Source organism: Blennius ocellaris (genome assembly GCF_963422515.1).
Source record: "Blennius ocellaris genome assembly, chromosome: 13".
In the NCBI taxonomy this organism is placed as follows: domain Eukaryota; kingdom Metazoa; phylum Chordata; class Actinopteri; order Blenniiformes; family Blenniidae; genus Blennius; species Blennius ocellaris.
In genome coordinates, this window is record NC_137662.1 from 6038523 (window position 1) to 6049960 (window position 11438).

The following is an 11438-nucleotide window of genomic DNA, read 5'->3' on the forward strand; positions in this document are numbered from 1 at the left end:
AGAGAACACCATGTGGCTTTTCTCTGTTGTGGTTTGAGAAACGTGTTGCATGTGCTGTTCTAAATGACCTTTTGTTGCACACAGTTCAGCAAAGGATGTAGTTGTAGAAGCAAGGAAGCATACGCTCACTGTGTATTTGATGGTGAGGACTATGTTTAGATATGACTCTGCAGATTATAACAAACTGTCACATACAGTACAGTAAATATGTCACAATATTTTGGGCGCCTTCATAGATTTGTAGTGCAAGAATTTAGCTCGAGATAAAGATGAGAGATTTCCTTCAAGAAGAACACGGTTCAGTTACACCTGAAAATATCCCGCAGGTTTTTTACTGTTCCAGAAATAAAGAAAGTGTATGACACACTCTTGTCTGCTTTGACTCGACCTCAGCAAAGTCTACCTGCTTACAGGAAGTTCTCTACTGCTGGTGCAACCTAACAACAACTCCCTTTATGAATGTCATGTATTGTTGTTGACACTGGCCAACAGAGGCAAGATGGAGGAATCTCTCCTAGTCTAAGCTTCCAATTTTTCTATTAGATATACAATTATTCAAACCTGTAAAGTCCTGATCCCAAGTCTGCTTCTCTTACATCTTTGACCACCTGTTGTCCACACGAGACCTTGACACGAGGCTGTCGAGGCTGATAAGATAATCCTTTATTGATCTCGCAGACGGAGAAATTTGCAGTGTTACAGCAGCAGCAGCAAAGGAGGATAGAATAGAATCACACAGTGCACAGTAAAATTTTTCTAAAAAAAAATATAGTAAAAAAAGTGAATCCAAAAAAATCAGTTAAAAAAAAAAAAGAGCCAGTAACTTAAAGATGTATGAGTACTATCATGCACACAGTGCATATAAGGGTGGACATGTTATTGCACAGTAAATCAATTATTGCACAGAGGTGGTGATGATTTGTCTGGTTTGTGGTTCCTCCGTCTTCCTCCTGCCGCTGCACCTCCCCTCCCTGATCTTCCTCCTCAGGTCTCTCTGCACAGTCTTCATCTCCTCCCTGTCTCCTGACTCCTGATTAGTGTAATTTAGTGTAAATTAGTGTAACCGTAAATCTTTCGTCACATTTGGGAGGCCCATATACATGACAACAGTGCTTGAAGTTCCAGCAGCCGTCACTTTGTCAGGCCGGCTCCCAAGGTGGATGTAACTGCATTGTTTTTGGCTGAGCATCCACACAGTCGAGTGTTTTAGAATCCTGAAAATGTTTGGGCTTATTCAACTCCAGTTCCAGTGTGGAGAAATTTGGAAACTTTGACATGTGGACGGACAAGACGCACATTTGCCAAAAACAAAAATGTCATTGCACCACCTCTCGACAATTGTAGACTACATGCTGATGCTATTTGCTTTAATGAGGCCAGATGTTGGATTTCTTGAATATAATGATTTCTGTGTGCTCCGTGTCTTCTTCTCCAATTTGGGTTTTTTGTTTGATTGGTTTTTTTTTTTTTGTGGGGAGAGGAGGGGGGGGGGGGGGGGGGGGCTCAGCAGTACAGGGCTGACATATACACTACATTGTTGTGAGGGATTTTTATGGTACAGTGTGGATTGTAGATGATATGATATGATATGATATGATATGATATGATATGATATGATATAACATTACATTACATTACATTACATTAGATAAAAACAATTTATTTAGTGATAACATTTTCAGATTATTTTATTTTTTAAAGAAGAGCTCAATCCTCTGGCTCCTCCCCCTCCCCTTCAGTACTTCCCGCACTATAAAGTCTTTGACAGAGTGAGCCATCTTCTCTATACACGATCTTCCGTCTCTCACTTTATCACGGAGGAAACTTTCAGATTCGGCCCGGTACGAGCGGAGGGCCCTCCCCCGGTCCTCCCCCTCCGCCCCCCCGGTCACTCCCCCTCCTCCCCCCCGGACACCCCCCCCTCCTCCCCCCGGTCAGTGCGCAGTCGCAGGCCGCTCCGACCATCGATCACCGCACATGTCAGATGCGGTAGAAGTGCAGTAGAAGTACTGAGGCAGCAGCTCCCTGTCCCGCACAGTTCCTCCTCTCGAAGAGAAGCAGACATCCAGCATGCCTGTCCGGGTGGTGATGCAGGGTCCCGGGCCCTGGGGCTTCAGGCTGGTGGGGGGGAAAGACTTCGAGCAGCCGCTGGCCATTTCCCGGGTGAGTCGTTGTTTTTTCGCAGCTTCATTGTGAAATAGAACAGCCACACCTGAGCTCTTCCTCTGAACTCCAGCTTATCCCCTGTTAACGGTAATGCCTCCTTATACAGTGTGGATGTTTGTTTTTAAATGAGAGAAAAGTTTAGCGCAACTTTTAGTACCAACCTGTTGTCCCGTGTGTCTCACCTCCAGTCCAGACCTCCTGTTATCAATCGATACAACGTTTCTGGTTTCCTGGTTCTATTCTGTGTTTCTACTGAAGCTCTTTGCTTCCAGACAAGTCCAAGCCTGCTACAGAGCAGCACTGTTCCCTCTTTCTATCTCTCCACCATCAGCTTTAAGGTTTTATACATCTGAAAGTGCCTCTTTCTCCTTCTGCTCGTCTTCTTTGTTCAGATCTGTCGCTTTGAAGCCAAAACGAGTGTTTCTCATTGACACACGGTGACACGGTCTGACCCTCTGCTGTGTACTTTGTCTGCTCTCATTGTAAATGTTGTTGCTGCGGTCGGTCCACTCCACCCATGGAAAAGTGATCAGGAATTCCTGGACTGTGCCCCCCTTCTCTCTCTCTCCCTCTCCCTCTCTCTCTCTCTGTCTCTCTCTCTTTGAGTTTAAAGTCTTTATCTTGGAGAAATCTTTCCTCCGGGCAGCTCTCGGCCTGAGCCACTGACCTCTCTCTTGCTCTGTTTGTGTAAACACAAATGTGTTCTTGAAGGTCGGGGTTAAAAATGTCGCACACGTTGGGAGAGTGAAAGTTGTGTTGTGGCTGCACACATTTCCCAAAGTAGCTCATCTGAAATGAAGTGGGTGTGTGTGTGTAGGTGAACCCGGGGAGTAAGGCGGCCCAGGCCAACCTGTGCATCGGAGACATCATCGTGGCCATCGACGGCGAGTCCACAGGAGCCATGACTCACTTGGAGGCGCAGAACAAGATAAAGGGCTGCGTGGAGGAGATGGTGCTTTCCGTCGACAGGTAGGGAGCTGCAGCGACATGTGCCAGTCTGATCCGCCTCGCCACGGGCCCGCAGTGACCGCGGGTAATGCGAGACGACTCAGCCACGATCCAGGTGTTCAGCCGGTGACGTTTCTCTTTATTCATTGTGTGTGTGTGTGTGGTTGGGTTTTTTTTTTTTTTTTTTTCATTATTAAAATCGGAGCCGCGTCTGTGTCGTGTCATCACATTACCTCATAAACTTTCCGGTGATTTGAGGCAGCGTGGGCGTTCGCAAGTGATTCTGCAGACGGTGGGGGGTTAAAGGGCGGCGTGCCGAGAGCGTGAAGGGTGTGGCGTGGAGCAGACAGGAGAGCGCACCTGAGAGGGCCGGGCTGCGCTCACAAACACACTGGTCTGTTGTGTTTTGAAAAGCCGCCGCATTAAATTCACGTGTCATTTAAAGCCTCCTTTGTTTGACTCCTCAGGTCGGAGTCCAAAATGTGGTCGCCGCTTGCGTCCGAGGAAGGGAAGGCGCACCCGTACAAGATGAATCTGGCATCAGAACCGCAGGTGTGTGTCGACGTCAAAGCTGAGCTTTTTTCTTTCTATTATTATTATTATTATTATTTTCCTCCTTGATCGCCGACGTCCCATTGACAGGTTGGGATTGATTTCTGGGAGCCTAAATGTCCAAAATCTCTCTGGGACTTTTTTTTTTTTTTTTCTTTCTTTCTTTCTCTTTGCTCTCTGCCAACGGTGAAGTCATTGTTTACTTCCCAACAGGAGGTTTCCTAGGAGACACTAGTTTATCCGCCGAGCTGTGACGCAAGCCTCAGTTCCTGCCTGCTGACTGGAAAGCTGAGGCCAAAGTATGAATCCATGTAGGAAAGCCAGAGTCCCTGTGTGTGTGTGTGTGTGTGTGTGTGTGTGTGTGTGTGTGTGTGTGTGTGTGTGTGTGTGTGTGTGTGTGTGTGTGTGTGTGTGTGTGTGTGTGTGTGTGTGTGTGTGTGTGTGTGTGTGTGTGTGTGTGTGTGTGTGTGTGTGTGTGTGTGTGTGTGTGTGTGTGTGTGTGTGTGTGTGTGTTGGGCTTGTCCACGGGCGTCACGCGTGTTTCCTCACGCACACGCGCACGTTTCGAGCACTTGTGCAAAAAAAAAAAAAGTTGCCCCATCGGAGTTTGTTCACACTTCCTCTCCAGCATCCAGGATTTGCTGGCTTTCAGGGACTCCCGGGGCAATTTAGACGGCCGACGCTTGAAGCATGAGCTAAATTTGGAGGCAATTTCCGTGTTCCCACTGTGAAGCATGAGCAAGATTCTGTGGTATTTATGTGCCCACTTTGCTGGCATGCCGGTGTCGCGACGTGACCGCCTCGGAAAAACTGCTCGGTATAATTAGGGCAGAATCCACAGTTGCACATTATCCGATCATATCGTGTGTGAGTGTGTGTGTGTGTGTGTGTGTGTGTGTGTGTGTGTGTGGTTTCCTGTACCAAAGCTGATGGGAGCACAGAAGAAAGAGAAAAAAAAGAAGTGTTCTGTCGTGTCTCTCCTTCTTTCCGATGTTGAGTAATACTAATAAAACTGCATGCTGGAACACGTGTGACTTCACTCAAGCGCTGATGAAGAGAGATTATCTGGAGGTGTCGGAGTTTACATAGTCAGTGTTGCATGACACTGTGGAGTTGTAGTTTCATCCGCTGAGTTGCATTGTGTTCTCCCTCCTCCTCCCCTCCTCCTCCACACAGGAGGTGAAACACATCGGCTCCAGCCACAACAGGAGCGCCTTGCCCTTCACTGGCTTCGGCCCCAAAGTGGTGACCAACACGTACAACAGCCCGTCCGGCCTGTACTCCTCCGAGAACATCCAGAACTTCAACTCGTCCGTGGACGAAGTGAAAACGCTGGCGACGGCCAACGACCCCAGCAGCAAGTAAGAGCCGCTCAGCCGACGCCGTGTCTCACGCAGGTCGGCAGGAGCGTCTGAAATAGATGGAGTCGTGGGATTAATTGTGACGACATTTCGACCTCGGATTGATTAATGCATGTTTTCAGAGTAGGCAAAAAAAAAAAAAAATGCATTAATGCAGATTAATCCATCATGATGATTAATCCGACTCAAAATTTTGAGCGCGATCGACCCACCTGGAGGTACGTGTTCGTCAGTTTCTTATATGAAGCGCACCGCAATGCATGCTGGATGCTCAATGCTCATTTTCGCATGAAGTCGAATCCAACTCGGTTTCTGCAAATGCGGCTCAGGGAGGGAAGCCCGCTGCGCCGTGAAAGGTAGTGGAACCACAACCGGGAGAGTCAGCAACTGCACAGCTTATTTCCTCGACTCAAATATTTTCAGAAATACTTTTCGCTGAACCGTTTTTAGTAATACGGGAGAAAGTTTGTGACCGAGCCGCCATCTTGGTCCGGAGTGACGCGCCTCCTCTCGGACATTGCCGAGGTGTTTCACAAACACGTGAACATAGATGTTCCCTTCTTTTATGAGTCTCTTTGCTCATTCATTGTCATTTAATTCATTCATTTGAATTCATTTTCACTATTAATCTAAAAAAAAATAACATGTATTTAATTGTGATTAATCAAAATTAATCCGCAGCAATCCCGTGACTGTTCGGTTTAAAATGTCGTAACAACAGACAGGAACAGCAGGTTTTCTCTTAGTGGACACAAAAGCCTTCAGCCGTCCCTTTATGGAGAGTTGACACTAAACTATCCCAAAAAGTCTAACAAGACTCCTTGTAGTCGATCTAGTTCAAAAGTAAACTTGAAGAGTCTTGCGTTTTACAGAAAGCAGCAGCAGTTAAAAGAAAGAAAAAGAAAAAAAGAAAAGCAGAGAGCTTGAGGTTTCTACAGTTTTTTTTATCTTTAAACTATTTGCAGAACTTTGGGGGGGGATGTCTGTAGACAAGCGATAAGTCCTTAAAACAACATTGGAGGGTCACATTCTTCAGGACTCTCATCAAAAGCAGACGTGATGTAATGGAAACCGCTGCACGGGGCGAGGAACGCGTCCAGAAACCACCGTCTGCCGACGCACCTCATCACCGCTTCTGCAGAGTCCAGTCAGAACCAGATATTTACTAAACTATTTACAGGCTGCTCCTTCCACTCCGTCGGATGTTGGTCAGGAATCAGATGGTGGAAACGTCGTCGTCCCCCCCCCCCCCATCCTGTGGCTGCGCTCAGCCTCCCGCACAAAGCATCCATGAGGAAATTAATTAAAGTCACGACTGATCTGGATTTTTGGCAGCCTATTTCAATATTGGGGAAATTTCTTCTTTTTTTTAAAAAATGATACCGGCCGATAAAATCTCGACATAAATAGTCGATGAGTAATGACGTTGACGCGTTGCATCAAAGATGGCGACGTTTCGGTCCACGTGGCAGCAGCGATAAAAAGAACAGACGGAGAACGAGCATATCAGTCGTGTGTGGACATGAAAGAGGTGCATCGTGGGAATCGTGCTTCCTGAGGTGTCTCACAAACTAGTCCACTTCCCACTGAGGTAAACCGCTCAGTGTAATAAGTGCGCCGTCGGCTTTTCACTCTGCTGTGACATGAAAGGCGTCTTCTACTGGACATCAAAGAAAAAAAGCCTATCATATTCCCTGCATTTTATTAGTGGATAATAATTAGTCTGGCCCGACCAACATAATGCAGGTGACTTCAGCTTTGTTTTCTATTGTTTTACAATGTTAACAATGGATGTCTGCAAAGGGAACTGGACCGGAACGCAAACGTTTCTCATTTCATAGGGTCCATTTGCGCAGAAACGTTTGCAGATGAAAACCATTCACACCACTGGAAACGCACCTTTTTTTTTTTTTTTTTGAAAACGACTCCCAAGGTGGAACTTTTGGAAAATGCTCCGACTCTGTTGTCGTGTAGACGGGAGAAAATCCGGATTTCTGGTAACGCTCGGGCACCGCCTCTGTGTCGACGGTGGGAACGCTGCTGCTGTACTGTTCGTTCCGTGTGAACGGAGATCGTTTTCAAAACGTAAACCTGTTCCTAAACGATGTGTTTTCACGTGAAACCTTGTCGTGCGAACGAGGCCTTAATGTCTATATTTAGCCCCGAGAATGATACACGATCGGGAACTTAACGGATGAAAAAGCAAACGTGTGACTTTTTTTTTTTAATCACAAAAGTTTGAGCGAAGCGTTTTATGAGGAACTCAGAACTTCTCTGCAGCTGAACGCCGTCTGTCTGCCATGTTTGAACTCGGCAGGCTTCTGTTTGACCGGCAGGTTATTAAGTCATTAGTGATTCGCTTCTTGTGTTTGTGGATCTTTCACAGCGGGTTTGACGACTCAATCGTCAAACTCAAAAGAAATAGATCACCGTGTTTCAGATTCGCGAGGGAGCACTACACTTGAATGTGACGGGTGTTTGATTTTCGTCTCCAGACTGAAACGTACAGGTCAGCGTCCACGATTCCGTCGAGTCCTGCTGATGGACTCCAAATGTGTCCCGTGTCTTTTCAGAGTCCCGGCTGAGCCGTCGAAGGCCGTGAAGCGGCCGCCGGCTGTGGCGGCCGACTCGGAGGTGTACAAGATGCTGCAGGAGAACCAGGAGTCCGACGAGCCGCCTCGGCAGTCGGCCTCCTTCAAAGTGCTTCAGGAGATTCTGGAGACGGGTACGGAAGAGCGCTTCAAATCCTCACAGTCCCAATATTCCAGTCTCTTTGGGGGACGCATTGCAGACGTGCGAAGAGTCACGGAAAAAAACCTCAAAAGCGTTGTCTTGTGTGTCGTTCGTAGGAGACCCGGATAAACCTTCGGGCTTCAGGAGTGTAAAAGCGCCGACGACAAAGATGGGCTCGTCTGTGGGAAACGCTGACAAGTTGCCCCTCTGTGACAAATGTGGATCTGGGATTGTGTAAGTCTGGTTCTTCAGTGCTGCGGTTTTACACATCGGGGTCATTCATGCAAGTCCAAACCAGAGTCACTGGGACTTTCAGCTCCTTTTATAAACTGGAAATGTTGTGATCCAACACATGAGGGGCCAAACGTTTATCTCTGGGGTTTGTCTCCTCCTTGTGGCTGAATTAAGTAAAAAAAACAAAACAAATCAAGGTTTGGTCTTCTGTCCACTAGAATGGCTGTGCACTCGCCATCCTTAAGGTTTATAGCTCTTTGTGCATGGATGCGTCGTTTCATGATCAAAACTACATCGTTTCTAAAGTTTCTAAAATTTCCATGTTAACCTGACATTTCTAAAACGATCTGTTTTCACTTGAAACCACATGAATGAACAGAATTAGGTCTGAAGGGCTTCAGATGTTTGTCACAAGCAAGAAAACGACCAAGTATTCAGTCTTTTTCAGGGTCTGACTTGAACAAAGTCCAGTTTTTTTTAACATTAGTTGACCTATTTTCAATTTGCTGATTTTTTTTTTTTTTTTTTTGTGTTATCTAACATATTTGACGTACGAAAATCCGAATGGGTGTGAAAACTCTTGTAACATGCGTCAAGTATGGATCTGGTAACGTTTTTCTGAATCCACTTAAAGTAAAACGTTTGATTTGAATGATATATGTCAGTATCAATTGATCTACCTGGCAATATAAAGGTGAAATTAACTTTACTTTTCAAATCTTTAAAATGTGAGCTATACCCAGGTCCAATCTATCTAATAACTGGCTTGAAATTGGATTTGTGGCTGGTTGGGTCTAATGATGGCTTGTATATTTGCTCCTCAGGGGGATGGTGGTGAAGCTGAGGGACAAGTTCCGCCACCCGGAGTGCTACACCTGCGCAGACTGCGACGTCAACCTCAAACAGAAGGGACATTTCTTTGTGGAGGAGCAGATTTACTGTGAGAAGCACGCGCGCGAGCGAGTGACTCCGCCCGAGGGATACGACGTGGTCACCGTCTTCCCCAAGTAGAGGCGCCCAGCGAGCCGGGCCCGAGACTGCACCGTCCCACACCGGGGACACCACACCACACCACGCCACCACGAAATCCGAAAACATCACGACATTCAACTCCCGAGACTATGAAATGGTCTCCGACGTCCCACTTCATTGCTGTCAGTGGTAGGCAAGGGCGCTAAAGGAACTCCGCTTGGAATTGCACATTATCTTCAGCCTGTGAGGAAAGAAAATTGGTTGAGATTGAGATGATGAAATAATTTCTTCTCTCTGGGAGGGTGGGTGGGTGGGGGGGGGGGGGGGGGGGATGTCTGAATATGAGTCACTTTGTCTTGCTCTTGTTTGTTTGTGTACATGTTCAAAGGAAAGCCCAAATAAACTTCAACTTTTCTACACGTTTTATTAAATAAAAATGGTTTCAAAAAGCAAAATGGAACAAAAAAAATGAATCAGTGCCAAATAAATATTTTAGCTTAAATCAACTTGGTTTTTTTTTACATTTGTGCTTTTAACTTCAGTATGATTGATTGTAAGAATGTCACAGAGCATCACACTCATACAGATCTTCAAAACAAAGTCCTCCAGGATCTAAAACGGATCCTGCTGAAGCACTTTTAACAGGATAGAAGTCTGTCAACTCCTCCACCTGTCTCGTGCCATCATCATCATCATCATCATCATCACCACCACCAACAGTCATAAGAACCACGTGTTTCTCAGATCAGCTCCACCGCAGCTCGAACGGAAACAAAAGGTAAGGGGGAGCGCGACGGGTTCGTCCCCTCTCGTGACTTTCCAGCTCATTTCAGAGTCCGCCGAGGACCCGTAGGGTGACCCCGAGTCCCAGTCCCCGGACGAGACGCTGGCCGGGCTGCTCAGATGTGACGACGCCGCCGCCGGCGATCGGTGGTCCGGTGCGACTCCGCGCGGCTCCTCCATGCGCAGCGTCTCCGTCAGAGCCCAGATGTAGTTGCGTGCGAAGCGCAGAGTCTCGATCTTGGTGAGCTTCGCGTCCTCGGGCAGCGCGGGCAGGATGCTCCGCAGCGCGTCCAGGGCGGAGTTCAGGTTGTGCATCCGGTGGCGCTCCCGGTCGTTCGCCTTCACCCTGCGCCTGCCCCGCTGCCCCGGGTGACCACACCGAGCAGCTGCCGGGGCTTTTACCGAGAGAGCCTCTCCTCCGGTGGTCGTCCTCACGTGGCGTCTGTCCGCAGGCAGTCCGGAGTCTCCGGAAGCTTGTCCGACCGCATTACGCATTGGAAACGTCCCGAGTGTCACTGCGTCCTGCAGGTCGTTGGTGGCGCGTCTTGCCTCAGGAGACATTATCTGCAAATAATTACATTAATGACATATGCTGGGAATGGTGGACATGGGCAAAGCTGCTGGACACACGTGGTGAAAGTTTACTAGTAATTGACTGGAGTTTGGAATACACAATAGTAAATAATGCCTTACAAAGGAAAAGTTTTAAGTTGAGTTTTCGCTTCATTTCCCGTACAATTAAAACACCTTCATGGCAGTCCAACTGAATAACTCTGAAATGAGGGTGGAACTGCAGAAAAATACAAATGGAAACATTAAATGTATGCATGGCGCTTTTTTGTGTTTCTGTCATTTCGCGGTTCAAACTTTGTTGGACTTCTAAGGTGTACTCCAAATCTCACGTTAGACACATCTTCAATTGTCTATTTCGACTGTGCACTACGTGGCTGCAATATAAACATTAGAGAAAGCGCACGACTTGGATTCGATATTGTTGCTCTTACCTCAGTATGATGGCAGGTGAAGCCGGGATAAAGAGCCAGTCCTCTGTGGGAGCCGGAGGCTGCGGACAGTGCAGGTGACGGTGAGGGATGGATGCGCATCTCTGTCATTTTATATGGCCTTTATCTTATCTTCATGCTCCACGGACGCCTGAATCAACAGCACCTGTCAAGTGTCCAATCAGCTTCCAGGCAGCGCGTCCTTCAGCCTCTCTCCCTTTCTGCCTCATTCCTGACAGTTCTGTACTTCTTTTGTGTATTCTTTGTAACACGCCCGTGGTGCTACAGGTGTACTCAGGAATAACACAATTCAGTATTTATAGGGGCAACAAAATCCAGTTTTAATGTAGGAAGAAAAATAATTACGCATCATTGATCAACTCTTACTGAGAAAGTAATAAGTGGTGTGATGGAGCAATTAGGGACACAGTACTTTTCTGCCGCTACTTTTTGGAGTTTGCTGTACCACACTGTTTCATATCAGGCACATGAGATACTGAATGTTCTAATTAAAACAAAAACACAAGTGTGTTCTTGGGATTCAGATATATTTATGTGATCAGCCATCAACTGGATCGTCCCTGGCATAAATGAAAAACATACAGACTAACCCATATATAAACATTCTCCTTTTGCACACGTGGAAACATTTGCAGTTGTAAGCATGTCTTTTGGAAGACTTTAAGAC

At 46.8% G+C, this 11438-nt stretch overlaps 1 protein-coding gene across 1 annotated transcript; it reads left to right on the forward strand.

Annotated features, from left to right (window-relative positions):
• Window positions 1-1954: 1954 nt before the first annotated feature.
• On the forward strand, window positions 1955-9260 carry pdlim1 (PDZ and LIM domain 1 (elfin)). The gene is made up of 7 exons (XM_080507014.1): window positions 1955-2163; window positions 2984-3135; window positions 3582-3666; window positions 4843-5027; window positions 7601-7752; window positions 7877-7994; window positions 8819-9260. The coding sequence occupies exons 1-7, from the start codon at window positions 2071-2073 to the stop codon at window positions 9003-9005; spliced, it is 972 nt and encodes a 323-aa protein (XP_080363140.1). The 5' UTR covers window positions 1955-2070; the 3' UTR covers window positions 9006-9260.
• The last annotated feature ends 2178 nt before the right edge of the window (window positions 9261-11438 follow it).

Excerpts from the sequence above, each read along its gene's own strand:
- pdlim1 (XM_080507014.1), top strand. The coding sequence starts at position 2,071 with ATGCCTGTCCGGGTGGTGATGCAGGGTCCCGGGCCCTGGGGCTTCAGG. Across the intron at positions 2,164-2,983 it reads AGCCGCTGGCCATTTCCCGG|GTGAACCCGGGGAGTAAGGC; the intron begins GTGAGTCGTTGT and ends GTGTGTGTGTAG. Across the intron at positions 7,995-8,818 it reads AAATGTGGATCTGGGATTGT|GGGGATGGTGGTGAAGCTGA; the intron begins GTAAGTCTGGTT and ends TTTGCTCCTCAG.